General features: G+C 33.6%; 3 protein-coding genes across 4 annotated transcripts; 1 reads left to right on the top strand and 2 right to left on the bottom strand.

Annotated features, from left to right (window-relative positions):
- Positions 1-3,303: 3,303 nt before the first annotated feature.
- Positions 3,304-3,729, bottom strand: LOC18033888 (auxin-responsive protein SAUR50). The gene has a single exon (XM_006424431.1). The coding sequence runs from the start codon at positions 3,727-3,729 to the stop codon at positions 3,304-3,306; it is 426 nt and encodes a 141-aa protein (XP_006424494.1).
- Positions 3,730-8,173: 4,444 nt separating this feature from the next.
- LOC18034777 (dolichol kinase EVAN) lies at positions 8,174-14,213 on the bottom strand. 2 transcript variants are annotated; one of them, XM_006424434.2, is made up of 14 exons: positions 13,824-14,213; positions 13,572-13,684; positions 12,929-13,135; positions 12,625-12,729; positions 12,159-12,229; positions 11,995-12,075; positions 11,706-11,920; positions 10,523-10,712; positions 10,346-10,411; positions 9,821-9,909; positions 9,546-9,660; positions 9,096-9,147; positions 8,887-8,987; positions 8,174-8,635 (listed from the first exon to the last, which is right to left on the bottom strand). In XM_006424434.2, exons 1-14 carry the CDS (start codon positions 14,009-14,011, stop codon positions 8,522-8,524), a joined length of 1,707 nt encoding a protein of 568 aa, XP_006424497.1. In that variant the 5' UTR covers positions 14,012-14,213; the 3' UTR covers positions 8,174-8,521. The 2 variants fall into 2 exon arrangements, with proteins under 2 accessions (XP_006424497.1, XP_006424496.1); XM_006424433.2 differs by lacking the exon at positions 11,995-12,075 and having other exon boundaries at positions 13,824-14,211.
- Positions 14,214-14,598: 385 nt separating this feature from the next.
- Positions 14,599-16,475, top strand: LOC18034145 (UDP-glycosyltransferase 86A2). The gene is made up of 2 exons (XM_006424436.2): positions 14,599-15,238; positions 15,349-16,475. Exons 1-2 carry the CDS (start codon positions 14,602-14,604, stop codon positions 16,260-16,262), a joined length of 1,551 nt encoding a protein of 516 aa, XP_006424499.2. The 5' UTR covers positions 14,599-14,601; the 3' UTR covers positions 16,263-16,475.
- The last annotated feature ends 137 nt before the right edge of the window (positions 16,476-16,612 follow it).

Raw genomic sequence — 16,612 nt, forward strand, 5'->3', positions numbered from 1 at the left:
GACATGTGACGAGGGACCCTGCGCCTAGTTGCTAGTAGCGAAATTATAACACCTTTGTAATGTACTATCAATGTGCTGGCATCTCAAGTCAAAGTCATAAATTTTTGTATTTATGTACGCATCGTTTTATTTATTTATTTATTAAAAAATAAAACCGTACTTTACGTAATTTTAAAAAAAAATTAGTATTATTTTTTTTTATTTTAAACATGATGAAATTGATAAAAAATATGAATTAATTTTTTTTTAAGATGGGACAGCCTTATAAAAAATAAAAAAAAACTATTAGCCAACAATACAAATAAAGAAGCAACGCAAGATAAATAATAAAATGAGAGAATATATTATAGAGTGATTTTATTCATTTCAATTGTGTGTGTACAAAACAAAAGGATGAGCTCTCATTTTATAGTTACATAATCACTCCATGAAATTAATAAAAAATTATGGATCATAATTCCTTGTGAGATAGTAGGAGTTATAGAGAAGTTAAAGGTTGTTAATGAGAGATAATGGAGAGACTAAGAGATATATGTTATGAACATCTACATTTATTTTAATAAATTCATAACACTCTCCATTGGATGTTCATTACAAAGAATATGCCTCATTAAAACCTTTACATAATTGTTATTGTGTAATAACAATCAAATTAATTGTGAGAAGATGAAAAACTAAATCTAAAAGAAAATTTCTCTATTTATTAGATAATATAAAATATACAAAGATGAGAAATGGTGATGCCACATCACCTCCTTAAGTCCCAGCTTTATATATATACTAAAAAGAGTAATGATACAACCACAAACTCTTATACAAACTTATTTTGTACAAATTGAAGTGTCATTAATTCATTGGTTGAATGAAAATATAAAATAATAAAAATAAATCATGTGGGCCAAGTGATATTTAATTCAATCAATCTTATCGTGCCACATCAGTTTGTACAAAATAAATTTGTACAAGAGTTTGTGGCTATATCATTACTCTACTAAAAAATAGAACCGCGCTTCACGCGGCTTTGAAAAAAGAATTTAGTATTATCATTTTTTCTTACTTTACACTTGATGAAACTAATAAAAAATATTAATTGATTTTTTTTTAAGATGAGGCATTCTTATAAAAAATAAAAAAGCTATTAGCCAGCAATACAAATAAAAAAAGCAACGCAAGATAAAGAATAAAATAAGAGAATATATTATAGAGTGATTTTATTCATTCCAATTGTGTGTGTACAAAACAAAAAGATGAACTCTCCTTTTATAGTTACATAATCACTCCATGAAATTAATGAAAAATTATGGATCATAATTCCTTGTGAGATAGTGAGAATTATAGGGAAGCTAAATGTTGCTAATGGGAGATAGTGGGGAGACTAAGAGATATATGTTATGAATATCTACATTTATTTTAATAAATTCATAACACTCCCCCTTGGATGTTCATTACAAAGAATATGCCTCATTAAAATCTTTACATAATTGTTATTGTGTAATAACAATCCAATTAATTATGAGAAGATGAAAAGCCAAATCTAAAAGAAAATTTATCTATTTATTAGATAATAGAGAATATACAAAGATGAGAAATGGTGATGCCACATCACCTCCTTAAGTCCCAACTTTATATATATATATATATATAGATAGATCGATATAGAAGATTGGTAAATACATGCGGCATTAAAAAAAAATTGAAACCGAGATGGAAAATTGGAAATAATTTGTAACGAAAATGAAGTGATGAAACAAAACAACAGTTATGGCACTTTTTCGTTTTTGGAAAATAAAAATTATGGCCGCCTTTTATAAGGAGAATCCTGGAAATCATCTATTATCAACAAAATCACTGAAGACAAATTTTGCTGAGTGCATTATCTAAAGAACTACTGCCAAATTGCTATAACCTTTTTCACTTTATTTATAATTAAACCGCTTTTTTCATTAGCTTATGAAGGTGGGGAGGAGAGAGAGAGAGAGAGAGAGAGAGAGAGAGAGAGAGAGAGAGAGAGAGAGAGAGAGAGGTTTTTACCTCAATCCTAAACCGACTCCTTTAATATTAATTAGCACCTTAAACTTTTAGATCAGTGGTTTCTTAATATGGTAAGCAACTTGACCTACAATTGTTGTTGTGTTTGAAATTTTTGAGACAGAAAAAGTAAAATAGATCTATTATATTGGATCCACATGACAAATTCAAATGAGCATTGCATATTATTTAAGAATTGAACTATTTGCAGTCCTCGAAAAATCATTTCAAAATTGGCTTTTAATTATATTGTATTTAATGATAAAAATATCTTTGATATATATATATAAACCCCTTTTTTCAATCCTTCTCTCTCTAGAAAACTCAAACACTAATTTTTTAAAAATAAAAATAATGAATACGAAAAAGCAAGAAGAATAATTAAATGTTTTAAATTTTTGCAAATCAATTGTATAGATGAGATAAAAGAGAAGAGAGAGAGAGAAGCAAATGTTATCGAATTGGTTTTGGGCCACAAGAAAGTAGAATTGAATTTTATTATTTGATTCTCGAGTTATAACAAATTATTCAACTTGAGTATAGACTTTAAGTTCTTTAATTATATGAGGGTTTAGTCACCTGGTAGTTCCTTAATTGTATGAAGGTTTAATCACTTGGTGGAAGACATTCTAAGCATTACAATATACTATCTTTGAGCTTTGGTAATACATGCAGATTAAATATTGAAGAGAGTGAAAAAAAATGAATGGAGTTAAATTTATTTGTATCTGTCCTTAAATAAAATTGTATCACAATAGCTGTTCTAGGAGGACTTTGGAGGGATAAGTTACATTTCTTTATTTACCATGCTTTCTGTCAAGTCCCACTTCAAAGTAAATATATATCTCCATCGATGCCGAATCAACTAGACCATCATTATGATTAGGATTATTTTGTATTCTCATATTAAGTGCACCGCATAAACAGAATTCTACCATTCCATTTTGTTATACAATATTTATTATTTAATTTATAGCATGCATTATTGCATTTGAATACAAATATATATTGAAAAAGTAACATATGGCCCCAGCCAATCATAATAAACTCATGCAATTAATAAACAGCATGGTCGTCAAACAGGACGCGATCATGCGTGGTCCCACAAAAAAAACAAGAGGTGATTGCTTACACGGAACTCGTGCATGACCTACTTAACTTCTCTTGTGTTTTGGACCTGTAATAAAATTTAAGGGAACCAAGCGGAAGAAGAAGAAATAAGAAAGAATAATATATTAATTAAACAAGAATTAAGAGAGATTAATCTTGAATAATTCAACAGCTCTGCACAATGGGGTTGCAAGAACGCCATTTAACATTAACACTAGAGCCATCATCATCTCCTTGCTCTGCCAATATTTTCTCAAGCTCACTCGGCTGGCACGGGACTGTTAGGGCACCTCCACGATCAAACCCATACTCTTCAGCCGCTTGTTCCAAGAGGCTCATAAATGTGGGGTGTGATAAGTAATTCAAAGGGACGATAAATCTCTTTGCCTGATCATTGCCATCCATAGCTAGCACAGCAACATGCCCTTCTTTAACATCTTCAGGCACATAATTGGTTGATGAGTCTCCGATTTCTTCACATTCGTCAGCAAATAAAATTTTCTTTTTGCCCAACAAAAGACTATTTTGAATCTTTTTAACAACAATCTTGATGCCATTGTTTTTCTTGATACTAGTACTAAGCTTAGCCATATTGTTGTGTAAAGTTTTTTTAATTCTTGAGTAGTATTTAGTTTAGTTAGCTACTCGGTTTATATATATTGCAGAGAGAAGGCCTAGGGATAAGACTGGACGTTTGATATTTAGAGAGACACGGTCCGAGTGATCGGTTTTGATTAAATGATGATGAGACCAGCACATGTGACTGTGAACGTTCCAGTTATCAACTTACCATGAAACGTCCCTTTAGATGTAGTCATATTTGCCTTCAAATTATTGGCACACGGTTTATATATATATGTAAATATATATAGGTTTCTTTAATTTTTCCAGGCGCCTTCATTTGTCACTCATTAAGTTCGTATTGGATTAGAGGAAAAGTAAAGGTAAGTGCAAAACATAATGCAAGTTCACGCTTAGAGCCTGTGTTTTCTAGTAAGTTTTGTGTATTCATTTAAGTACTCGATGCAATTAGAACCACCTAATTAGCACATAGTCCATGCGACTCCTTCATACTTTATTTTGAAATGATTCTCCCCAAACCAAAAAAAGATTTATTTTGTCGAAAAATTAACAGAGTGCACACTTAGTCAGGGGGGCATAATGAACCTTATTCGATTACAATTTAATTAATTAGAAAGAACACAAGAAAATTTTATGAGAAAATTGTGATGGTTAAACTTGTTAAGGATGATCCCAGCAGGCAAGCTCAACTTGTGATGTCAACTTTTTCTAGCGTTCTTAAAGACTTAAGCTGCAGTGTGCCTTTGCAAGTTGCATGCAATAAGATGAATCTATGAACATATTACAGAAATTAAAATGGGTTCGTTGACTCCCTGACAACAAATGAATTTTTTGTTTTCCCTGTTTTCAGTCGATAATGATTAGATTCTACACAATGAATTCTTCCATAATGGCAATTTTTTTATTTTTCAGTTGCACTTCTGTGATTATGATCGATTGCGACTTCATTAACCCATGCATTAACTGCATGCTACCTCCAAGGCACGGGGAAAAATAATCCGAAAAACCAAATTAAAAGGCAAAAAAGTCGCAATACTATGGTAATTGCATGAAGAAGTCTGTTCACCAGCTTTTATTTATTATTATTATTTTAAAATAGAGAAACACAAATAGTTGCATTATATGGAGAAAACTCTATCAAAAACTTTTCTTGAAATATTTACAATTTTTATTGAGAGATTGTCAGTTTCTTCTTACTGAAATCAATGTATATCATTTATATCATATTATTTTCATAATCCGTAAAACACCCTCACATCATAATTTTGCACTATTATCCGTATTTTTAAATACACTTGTATTCATATCGATTATACATTATACATTATATAAATAAAAAATAAAAATATTTAAATACTAAAACAATAAATATAAGTTCAGATATAAATAAAAAATTTAACAATAAGATACTTTTCTTTTATTTTTTTAATCATTTTTCTTATAATAAATATTATTTTATGTTTTTAAGAATCATGATAAAAATATCATGGGAAAGGCCTATTAATCCTTTTTTTTTTCTAGGACTTTTGAATATTATGAAAATAATAAGAGATAAGTGGTTTATATTAATTTCAGCAAGAACATCAACAAGAGTGTTTACTTACATGAAAGAGAATTTTTAAGAAATAAAAAAGAAAAGAAAAAAAAAACCAAATCTTTCATGATATATAATTTTTCTTTCGTAAACACCCCAGCCGTACATAAAATATCTTGAGAATATTAAAGTGATTTAAGATCTGCATGACTACATCATTACTTTTTTTTATCAAATCATCAACTGCTCAAATGTGATCAGGATTCAATATATATATTTTCTCAGAGACGCACTCATCTTCTTCTTGAAGAATATTATATAATCATTTCAAGATGTTGCATTGGATCATATGTAGATGTCGCCAGGTCTACGATATGAATGTGTGTGGGTCTCTCTCTCTCTCTCTCTCTCTCTCTCTCTTTCTTTCTTTCTTTCTTTCTTTCTTTCGTTCTTCTGGGAAGGGGTGGCTATCTTCGTAATTAATTAATCATTCATGTTGAAAAGGCTGATTCAAGGTTCCATAATTGCATGCAACTGATGAGATGGAAGGAAAAAGTGCAAAAAGTTCATGACGATAGATCACAACACTTGACAAAACTCACGTATATGTGGGATCAAATATCTGGCTGGCATCAGATATTTTGGGGCAGTCTTGTTTGAGTATATGTTGCAATCGAAAGCAATAATTTTTATTGAAAATTGGACCACTGTGGGGGCAAAGATGTTTTTTGAGACAAGAAACCTTTATCTTCATGATTTTATTTGAATTTTTCATAATTTGATTGGGTGGAGGATAGTAGCCGCGGTCTCTTATCCAGAAAAAAAAAAAAGAAATAATAATAATAATAATGAAAGGTAAATTAAATTTGGAGCTGTTATTTATTCCCAAGAAAATAGAAGAAAAAAATTATTAATGAAGTTTAATTGTCACATCAATCCTAACACATAAAATTGCTCTTATTTATAATGTTGTTAGTGGTGATGGTAATTAATGTAATTAGCATTACAAACTCATCGATCATATTTAATATTTCTAGCTACATCTTAAAGTTTTTTTTTTCACTTTTTATTTCACTACCTTTACTCTCTCCTTCTCATAAATATGTTATACTATAAACAACATGTCTACTTAAATTAAATGACAGATGCGAGATACTGTGTTTTAACATATGGGTTAGAATTTAAAAGAACATAAAAATTTTTTTTATAGAAGCTACTAACTTATATTTTATATAAGGTATAATTCTCTTTACCGGTTGTAGGCTCAAATAGAACTCACAACTCAATTTGTGAGAGACCGTAACTTACATGAAATATAAGGTAGCCAAATCCTTTTTTCATAAGTATATAAAGCAATCTTCATCAATAAGCTGGATTGTGGGACTTGTTTCTGGTGACTCGCCTACTGAAAATAGAAAGGAAAAAGTGGAGTGACAAAATTAGGCTAGTCTTTAATGTAGCTGCGAGGTATGTACAACGTCTCTCGCTCCTCACTTAAATACCCTACCTAAATTGTTTAGTTACGCCACCCTCGAGTTTCGGTTTACAAAACTTTAAGATGCAATTGTAATTTTCTAACCAAATTATATTTATTTATTTATTTGCGGCTGAAACTTATAGTGCATTGTACTGCAATTACTCTCAACATAATTACACAACCGAGAATAGGGTTTGGAATCTTTGATGTATGTATATTTGAATGCAATTAATTACTAATAAAAAGGTAAAAGATGCTCAATTACTACAGTTTTTAAGGCAGTGTTTACTTTTTGGAGTGGGAGTGTGGAGTGTGGATTCCTTCCACTCCAGTGTTTACTTACCTTAAAAGAAGGGGGAGTGGGAGTGGAAATTCGTGGGTCCCATCCAATTTTAGAGTGGGGAGTGGGATTCCCACTCCCATGGGGGGAGGTGGGAGTGGGAATCCACTCCCCCCTCTTCCCATTTTGTCCTTATAAAAATAAATAATTAAATAAATAATATTTAATAAAATAAATAATATCATATTTAATCAAATAAATAATATCATATTTATTAAAAATAATAATTATATCATATTTATTTTATTAAATTTAATAAAAATAAAAATAAATAAATATTATATTTAAATTAATAATATTAAACATTAATTTTAATAAATATTAATTAATTAATAATAATAAATATTTTATTCTAAAAAAATATTAATTTTGTACTATATTATCAATAATAATATTTCATTTGTGTTGCTATTATTAATAATTTTTATTCACATAATTTAAATTTAAATTAATAAAAAATTATGATTTACATAATTAAGAATATTAGTAATTATTATTAATTTATAAATATAATAAAATATTTATTTTATTTTCCAAATATATTTTTTATTAATTTTTAATTACAAATTATAATTTTGTACATAAGGATAAAATTATAATTTAAAATAATTTACTCCCAATCCAAGACAAAATAAACAAATAATTAGAATTTTGATTGACAATCCACACTTTCATTTAGTTTAAGTAAACACCCTACTCCCACTCTCACTCCACACTCCTAATTCAAAGATTTCCACTCCAATCCAAAAAGTAAACGCAGCATAAGTCTTGACAAAAATTTGTGGGGGCGGGGGGTGGGGGGGATGATGCGTCATAAATACAAAAACTGATTTTAATGCGAAGGTAATGTCACTCCTTGCCTGCAGGTTCACAGTAGAAGTCTCCTCTCACGCATGCCTTTAAACAGGAAAAAAACGTGCATCCTCATCTCTTATATGTTTCTGATGTTCAATCATGCATTTTACTGTGTTTTTGTAGTGAAACTGTGCTTCACTGCACACCGATCAGCTTCTCATCCGATGAGGAATCTTTGCTGATGATTGTGAATACACGAAGAAACGTTGATGTTCTACCAATTTTCAGGAAAAAAATAAAAAAAAAATTGCATGATTTGAACTCGTTTCATTATTGTAATCACTTGTGTCAAAAGAATTACAACTCCCCATCATCACTGAATTTTGAATCTCCTAGGTCTTGTAACAGCTGTACGAGGGCTGGAAACACCTATTTTTGTGTTATGAACAAATTATTCCTAAACAGTGTGAAAAAAAAAACAATCCTAAAAGCTGAAGATACAGCAGACAGCTGGCTGTTTCGATTCCTAATGGTTATATCTGCAAAATGTTGCACAGGAGAGCAGCGAGTATCCGGATACAAAAATCTGGGACTTTTGCTATTGCTCATTCTTCATCCTTCTTGAGTATGAATTGATGGTATGCTGGAACGGCATTTACAAACAGAGATGGCTGTAGAATATAAGTGGTATGAAGGCATTATCAAGTTGTGTTGTGTATGCCTCCAACAAACTACTCACAGTCACTGCTAGAATCAGCGAGAACCAGTGCTGCAATATTTGAATTAAAAGACATCAGCAATTGCATTATGACTAAAATGAAAAATACGAAAAGGAACAGACAAGTCAATCAATTTACCATATGTTCCCAAATTTTAGTTTGAGATTTTCTCAACTTACAGAAACAGAAAATATACGATGTATCACTCGATTCATAAGAATGCATGCTGTCATGCATGTATGCAAGTGATCATATGCATATCTGTTTTCGTACCATAATAGATAAAGAAACAGAAACAGACCTCTGTAAAAATATATCCTGTCGATGCTAAAAGAGGAAGCAAGATTGAGCAAGCCGCTAGGACTGAAGTTATGCCAGCGGCAGTACCTTCAATGGTTTTCTCTGGCAGGAAAAAAAGTTACATACACGTAAGCAAATTAACAGAGAAAGGCCACATATCCAGAAGCACAGAGAAAGAAAGGGGGTTAAAAAAAAAAAAAAATTACTTACTGCCAGTTTTGCTCCATCTAAGGACACCATACTTGTAGCCCACTATTGATGCCTGGATAAGCAAAAAATTAGTACTTAACAAAATACAACCATCAATGAGCAACTAAAGAGAATGAAATGCAGATGTTACATAGAAGGAACCAGTTAAAAATATGCATATTTTCTTCACAAATCCACCACATATATGATGAAATTAAAAATGACCTTATTAACAAGCATTTATCCTTCAATAACAAGTTGTACACCCCCCCACAAAAAAAAAGAAAAAGAAAAAGAAATGATCATTCTTCATCCACATCCACACAGAAAACTGATTACTTTGATCTCACCAGGTCAGTCACATTTTTGTCCTCGAAAATATCCAAGTATCAAATCTTTGAGTTGCAATCATCATTGAAAGAGCAGATAAAAACATAAAGGGGCAAGGATGTCAATATTAAGCACACTCACCATTGTATCCCCAATTCCAAGGCTCAAAATTCCAGCAAAAGGAGCAAGGGGTCGATCATTGAACCCAGATGACATCCAAATTGGAAGTGCACATCCCAACAACAATGAAAAGTGGCTAAAACACCAAATAAAATCATAAAGGAGCATTAAAGCTTGTCTGCATCAGATATGCATTATGGTGCTCCTCAACAAAAGTAAAACGTCAAAGGAGCATTAAAGCTTGTCTGCATCAGATATGCATTATGGTGCTCCTCCAGAAAAGTAAAACGTCATACCTGACAATTAGAAGATCAGAATCCCGATGGTCAGTGAAAGCAGTCATAAACTGATGTATGAATTGTCCCAAGGGCCAAATTCTCCATACCTGGCAACAAAAATGGTTATAAAAGATCAATCACAAAAGTAAAAAAAACTGTGAAACCAATTTAACAGTTTTCAAGCTCTCACAGAACTGAACTCAGCTTGTAAGTTGAAAGGGACTAGCATATTTGACCCAGCTCTTGGTACAGGTTTGTTCAGTTGTCATACTTAAAAGATGCAAGTACAATTCTCAGATTACAGCTTGATATCACAAGTTTCTGCCAAACTGTACACAGCTTGCAAGACTATGACCATTTTATTTGAAAATAATTCCTCATAATGTCTTCTAAAATTTCAACAAATTTTAAATTTTGTACCGACAACTGAGTGGTATAGTGACTGACAAGTGATATCAAAAAAATTTAGTCATGATATTCTTTTCACGGGATGAGATTACAAAATTGTTACTTTCTATAAAACATGTAAGTTTAAGAACTTACTCGCATAATTTCTAATACCAAGAACACAGCCAAAGCTGCCCCAAATGCTAGATGAAGAAATTTTGGCTGAAAAAGCAAAATAAACAGTAAGTAGGATATTTAAAAATCTGCTACCAGAAAGTACTACCATGGTATTCTACCTGAATGAAAAATAATCCTTCTCAAGTAACAAATCACCTGGAAGATAAGAGCTGGTACAAACATTAAAACGGCCAGCAGATGGTAATATTTTCGAAGAAGAATTCTCTCAATCTTACTGTTCTTTGAGATGTTGTAAAAACGCAAAACAGATGCAAATATCAGGGACACCCAGTATATGCATAATGACAGTCTTTTCAATGGTTCCGAGAAAACAAATGTAAGTACCCTGTAAAAAGTTACAGAAAGGAACAGAAAAGAAAATTTTCTGGTGAAAGAGCTGTATACTACATCACATGGTATATTAATGAAATTACCAGAACTAACAAAATGGGGGAATGATAACTTTTAAGAAATTTTACAGCCAGTAACATAAATAATTGCAAAGAATGTGATAAGATAAGAACACGGCATGCATAGAAAATTCAATTTTACCATATACCATGCTTGGACTCGTATCACTAAGAATTCATTTATGCAACAAGGATAACCATGCAAGAAATAAAGATGTTATGTTGTGGGTAATGGAGTAGCTTCTTCTCACTATATAGAAATCTGATATAAGAGAAAGGTCATTGCCTTCAATGGGAAGTTAACAAAATAAACAGAAAGATCAATTTCTTCAGTAAAAGGAATTTAGGAAAGTCCATCTATTCCCAATCGCCAGTCTAACTCAAAAAAATTATCCATTTTCTTCTCGGTAATAGGAATCTGATATACAAGAAAGTACGATCCCTTTTAACAACAGAAAGATCCCTTTTAACAACAGAAAAGAAACAAGACAACACAAAGAAACTCCTGTGGAACATATTATAATCTAGGTCCATGCATGTTTTCAGATTTATTGATTTTTTCTAGTCTTAATACAAGAATTTCCTTCTGTTTTTCTGTGACATTGCCCTGTTCTCCACCTCTGGAATCCTTAATGTCATTCCATTTTTGTGACAGTCCACCTAAGAACCCCCTCAAAACAATCAAGCTCCAAAGATCACAAAACCCTTGTATAGCAGTAAGTACCAAAATAACTAATATGATGTATCCAATGCCTACAACATTCTAAAGCCACTTAACGGTTAACAAAATTCTTCTATCTCCGTACTGAGCTTCAAAAATCTTCATTTCATCTTTTTCTGATTATCTTGTATATTTAAATAATTAGGTGAATAGATTCAGAACATGCACTGCATATATAAGTTGAAGTAAAATTGGGGGACAGCAATACCATAACAATGGGTGCACATGAAAATCCTGAACAATCTGCATCCAGGACGGGATAATGACAACCAAGATAAATCCAAGGGAAGAAAAGAATAGTAATGATGTCCGTATCTCATTGCTTCGCCTTGCTTCAGAATAGCGCTTATTGAAATAACATTCACTTAAATGGAGTGCATACTTAATAAACAGAGGAAAAAGAAGTAGGCCAAGCACCACTCCCTGCATGAGAGAAAAGAACGTTCACTATCCAGCTAAATCACTAACAGTTAACTTCATCACTTAAGTAATCACACCTGTATAATAATACTAATCTCACTTCTTCTAATTCCATATTTTATAGAAACCAATTCTGTTGAAATCAAGCTTCCAGACACCTGTTCAAACAGTGCTATTGTCAATTGCAATATTGCTGATTTGTTTGAGACGGCTATAAACTATCTGTTGAAGAAAGACCCACCTTCGCAATGGTACATGCCAACATGTCACCAAAATAGAGAACAAGGCCCACAGTCACCAAGAGCAATTCACCTAAAGTAGTCGGAACAACAAAAATCAATAACAAGGAACATCTTGGTTTATGAAAATAAGTCATTAAGTCCTAGAAAAATGAAATGAAACCAATCTTGTTGTTAAGCACAATCTGCATTAGTCAACTACAACAAGTTAAGAAAATCCCTTAAGAAAATTTCTTAGAAACTCTCAAAATTTTGCTTGCATTTAGTAAAGGAAAACTCTTGCCAGTAATACTAAGCACTACTATAAAGGAATCTAACAGTAATCAAATGTGCAAATATTTTGAAACAAATTATTCTCTCTCTCTCTCTCTCTCATTTTACCAATAGGAAATGTTAATTGTTTCCACTCTGGGAAGGAAAATAAATAAATAACAAATAAGTGCTTAGAAGGAGGAGCGTGAGATGTACCAATGGAAGCACAAGATGGAAATTTATCAAGAAGTCGCTGAATTAACATCACTGCCACCAACCCATGATACAGTTCCCACATTAACTTTAACACAGTGTTAGAACCTGTAAAATAATGAGCAAAAATAACAATCTCAACCATGCATATAACTCCAAGCTCCAAGACAAGAAACTGGGTTGAGAGATCTATGTGAAAGAAACTGTTGATAAAAAATTCACAAAATACCCAAAAAGAATTCCCAACCACAAGAAGAAATTGAGCACTACCTCAAGAAAAGGTAGATACGCCGAGTTGCAAACTTACCAGTATGAGATATCGCGGCAAGTGAGACACAGCAAGTTACTGCATATGTTGCTACACAAAATATGCTCAAAGTTGCGTCCCAAACACTAAATGATCTAGGAAAGCGTTTTGTGTTCGGCGTAGACAACACAACTAGGCAGAGGAAAATAAGCACGCCAAAACAGCTGGCGGACGTAGCCCAATACTGCATCGTCATATGTTCAAGCTCTACACCATTCAAAATAACAAACAATCAAACATAAGGAGAAATATCATGATCAAGAGCACTTATTTTAGACAGAAAAGTTGCAATGAGGAAAAACAGATAGTCCAACTTAAACAATGGAAGGAAAGTGACAGAAATGTAGCAGAGAAATGTAAGTTGGTTATGAATAGACCGTACATTTCAAGACAGTAATTCACACAGTTTTCCATCTGCATTTTAAAAAAATTAAAAAAGAAAGGCAAGTGTAAGTGATTAACTGTCTTTTTCGGTTAATATACACACACAATTTGAATGTGATTTGGAAAATCCCAAACTAAAAATGTTCCATTTATCTTTCATACTAACAAAATTGAAGCCATATTGTATTAACTAGGTGTTTTGTTCATTAGTACTAAGCCCTAACATCATTGGATCAGATTAATTATCAAAAAGTGGCACCTTGAAGCTCAATTTGTTGCAGTGAATACGCTCTCGTAAGCTGTATCAGCTTGGAGATCATTACAGTTGGCAGTGTCACTGCCCCCAGCAGTATCCCCGACGAAGCACCCGGCCTGAAAAATCAATTAAGCTCTTTTGAATTCCATCTAGTTGCTCATTGACCCAATAATTACAAGAATTGCCACTAACAGCCGAGCAAATTTGACTCAGTAAAACCCCTAATTTTCAAAATTAGGGCAAGAATAGACTTACCTGGTCTTAAAACGCGAGAGGGCAGCGGAATCATCGAGGCGTATGTCAAGGAAGAGAGCGAACAATGAGAGGATAGCGAGATTGAGGCCGGGGCAAAGGAGAGACAAAGGAAGAGAATAGAGGACGCGACACACGATCAAAACGACCACGCCTCTCTCGCCGTTTAGCATCGACGATGAGAGAGCCATGGTTTCAAATTTAAATTGCAAATCTCAAAACTTTTTCTAAAGAGAACTTTTAAACGATTTGATTAGATCTCTAGAGGGAGCGCGATTTTTCTTTTCATTTTTTTCATTTTTGACGCGGGAAGGATTACAGTATTACTTTACATACAGTCATACATTACACAGGAAAAGACGGGTTGGTTAGATCGCGTGAAGTTAGTTAAAATCTGAAACCTCTGTGGGTCCCACAGAATTATAAAAAAGGGGTCAAAGAGAATCTGTGGGTAACGACGTGGATAACGCGGCCAAACCCAAGACCGGTGGCGCTGCCTCAGACGCCAAGTCGCTTCACTTGAGTTTGCTTAACACGACATGTCGTTTTCTACTTTCATATCCCTTCCCCGGGTTCACAAATTTTGTGGACAACTTTTTCGTGTAACACATGCATATATAAAATACACACATTATATATAATTTTAATGGTTGGTTTTATGAATCTCGGACTTATAATTTGATGGCTGAATTATGCAGATCAATATCGTTCATGCAAGTACGGAAATGAGGGAAAGTCGATCATTCTACGAAGAACAAACATTATTTAAGACTCCTCCGCAATGCATGATGAGATCCTTAAAAATCGAAAAAAAAAAGATCTCCAAAAAAAATTTAAAAAAAAAAAAAAAAACTCTTGTGTCCTCTCTCTCTCTACAAACATTACTAGAACAACCACCATGGCAGGCAACAAAACTCAAAAGCCTCACGCGATTTTCATCTCTTATCCTCTCCAAGGCCATGTCAATCCATCCGTTCAACTTGCCCTCAAGCTTGCGTCTCAAGGCTTCACCATCACCTTCGTCAACACCCACTTCATCCACCAACAGATGACCAAGGCCTCTCCCGAAATGGGCTCGGATATCTTCGCCGGCGTCCGCAAATCGGGCCTCGACATCCGCTACATGACCTTGTCCGATGGGCTTCCCCTTGGGTTCGACCGCTCGCTCAACCACGAACAGTTCATGTCCTCTTTGTTGCATGTCTTCTCGGCCCATGCAGAAGAGGTCATTGGCCAAATTGTACGGTCCGGAGAAAATGTTCACTGTTTGATTGCTGACACTTACTTTGTGTGGCCATCAAAGCTTGCTAAGAAGTTTGGGTTGTATTATATCTCGTTTTGGACTGAATCTGCTTTGGTGTTCACATTATATTACCATTTGGACCTTCTCACTATCAATGGTCATTTTCAATGCTATGGTAAAGGACACGAATGCTTTATCAAAAATTGTTTCTTTTTCTTTTTTTTTCCTTCCTCCCCTTCAAAATGTGACACAAATTGTTAACATTTTGCTTAATTCTCTTAGCAGATTGTCGAGAGGACACTATAGACTACATTCCCGGCGTCAAAGCGATAAATCCGAAGGATACGACGTCGTATCTCCAAGAAACTGATACAACATCAGCGTGTCACCAAATAATTTTCAATTCGTTTCAGGACACTAGGAATGCGGATTATGTTCTATGTAACACGGTGCACGAGCTTGAATCTGAAGCCGTGACAGCACTCAAGGCCAAAATTCCGTTCATTACGATGGGGCCCATATCCTTGAACAAGTTCTCTGATAGGGTCGTGGCCACGAGCCTGTGGTCCGAGTCTGATTGCAGCCAGTGGCTCGACAAGCAGCCCAAGGGTTCGGTCTTGTACGTGTCTTTCGGTAGCTATGCTCATGTCTCAAAAAGGGACCTTATTGAGATAGCCAATGGGATTGCTAAAAGCAAAGTGACTTTCATTTGGATACTTAGGCCCGACATTGTCAGTTCCGATGATCCTAACCCTTTGCCGGAGGATTTTAAAAAAGAAGTTGCCGACCGTTCGATGATCATAACTTGGTGTTGTCAAACCTCGGTGCTGGCCCACCCGGCGATCGGAGGGTTCTTAACTCACTGCGGGTGGAATTCGGTACTCGAGGGTCTATGGTGCGGAGTTCCGCTACTGTGTTTCCCGTTGTACACGGATCAATTTACTAATAGAAAATTAGCGGTTGATGATTGGAATGTGGGACTCAATCTGAGCAATGAGAAGGTAATCACAAAAGAGGAGGTTTCAAAAAATGTGCACCTTCTGATGGGTGAAAAATCAGGAGCAAAATGCAGAAATGCAGCTAAGCAAGTGAAAAAGGCTATGGAATATGCTCTGCAGCCCAATGGATCATCAGAGAAAAATATGGACCAGTTCATCAAAGACCTTAAGGCCAGGATCCAATCAAAGTGTGACAAGTAAAAGATGATTTGGTCCACTAGCCATTGGGCCATCATATCACACACATATCTTGTACAGTGTTTATATAATACATAAATATTTTTGTAAATTCCTACTGTAAGATTCCACTAAGTTAGAACTCTAATGAGCAAATAATAATTTCCCTTTTGATGTTCTTTTTAGCAATTGATTGTAAGATATCTCACATATGTGATGTACAATTTTCCCAGAAAATTAGGTCCTCCCCTAATGTACTTTTTCTAGTTATTACAATGTACATTCAATATCTATGCTTTCCTTATTATTTCAATTATCAATTACAAACCCCATCATATTTGATCAAGGTCAGATGACAAAAGGAAATATATGCA

This window comes from Citrus clementina, unplaced genomic scaffold (genome assembly GCF_000493195.1).
Source record: "Citrus clementina cultivar Clemenules unplaced genomic scaffold, Citrus_clementina_v1.0 scaffold_8, whole genome shotgun sequence".
In the NCBI taxonomy this organism is placed as follows: Eukaryota; Viridiplantae; Streptophyta; class Magnoliopsida; order Sapindales; family Rutaceae; genus Citrus; species Citrus x clementina.

What these genes read in the sequence shown, in the direction of transcription:
- LOC18034777 (XM_006424434.2), bottom strand. Translation starts at nt 14,011, where the DNA reads ATGGCTCTCTCATCGTCGATGCTAAACGGCGAGAGAGGCGTGGTCGTT. An exon ending in TGCCGCGATATCTCATACTG is followed by an intron (nt 12,730 to 12,928) that starts GTAAGTTTGCAA and finishes ATTATTTTACAG; the next exon opens with GTTCTAACACTGTGTTAAAG. An exon ending in TGGCATGTACCATTGCGAAG is followed by an intron (nt 12,076 to 12,158) that starts GTGGGTCTTTCT and finishes CTGTTTGAACAG; the next exon opens with GTGTCTGGAAGCTTGATTTC.
- LOC18034145 (XM_006424436.2), top strand. Translation starts at nt 14,602, where the DNA reads ATGCATGATGAGATCCTTAAAAATCGAAAAAAAAAAGATCTCCAAAAA. An exon ending in TGGTCATTTTCAATGCTATG is followed by an intron (nt 15,239 to 15,348) that starts GTAAAGGACACG and finishes TTCTCTTAGCAG; the next exon opens with ATTGTCGAGAGGACACTATA.
- LOC18033888 (XM_006424431.1), bottom strand. Translation starts at nt 3,729, where the DNA reads ATGGCTAAGCTTAGTACTAGTATCAAGAAAAACAATGGCATCAAGATT.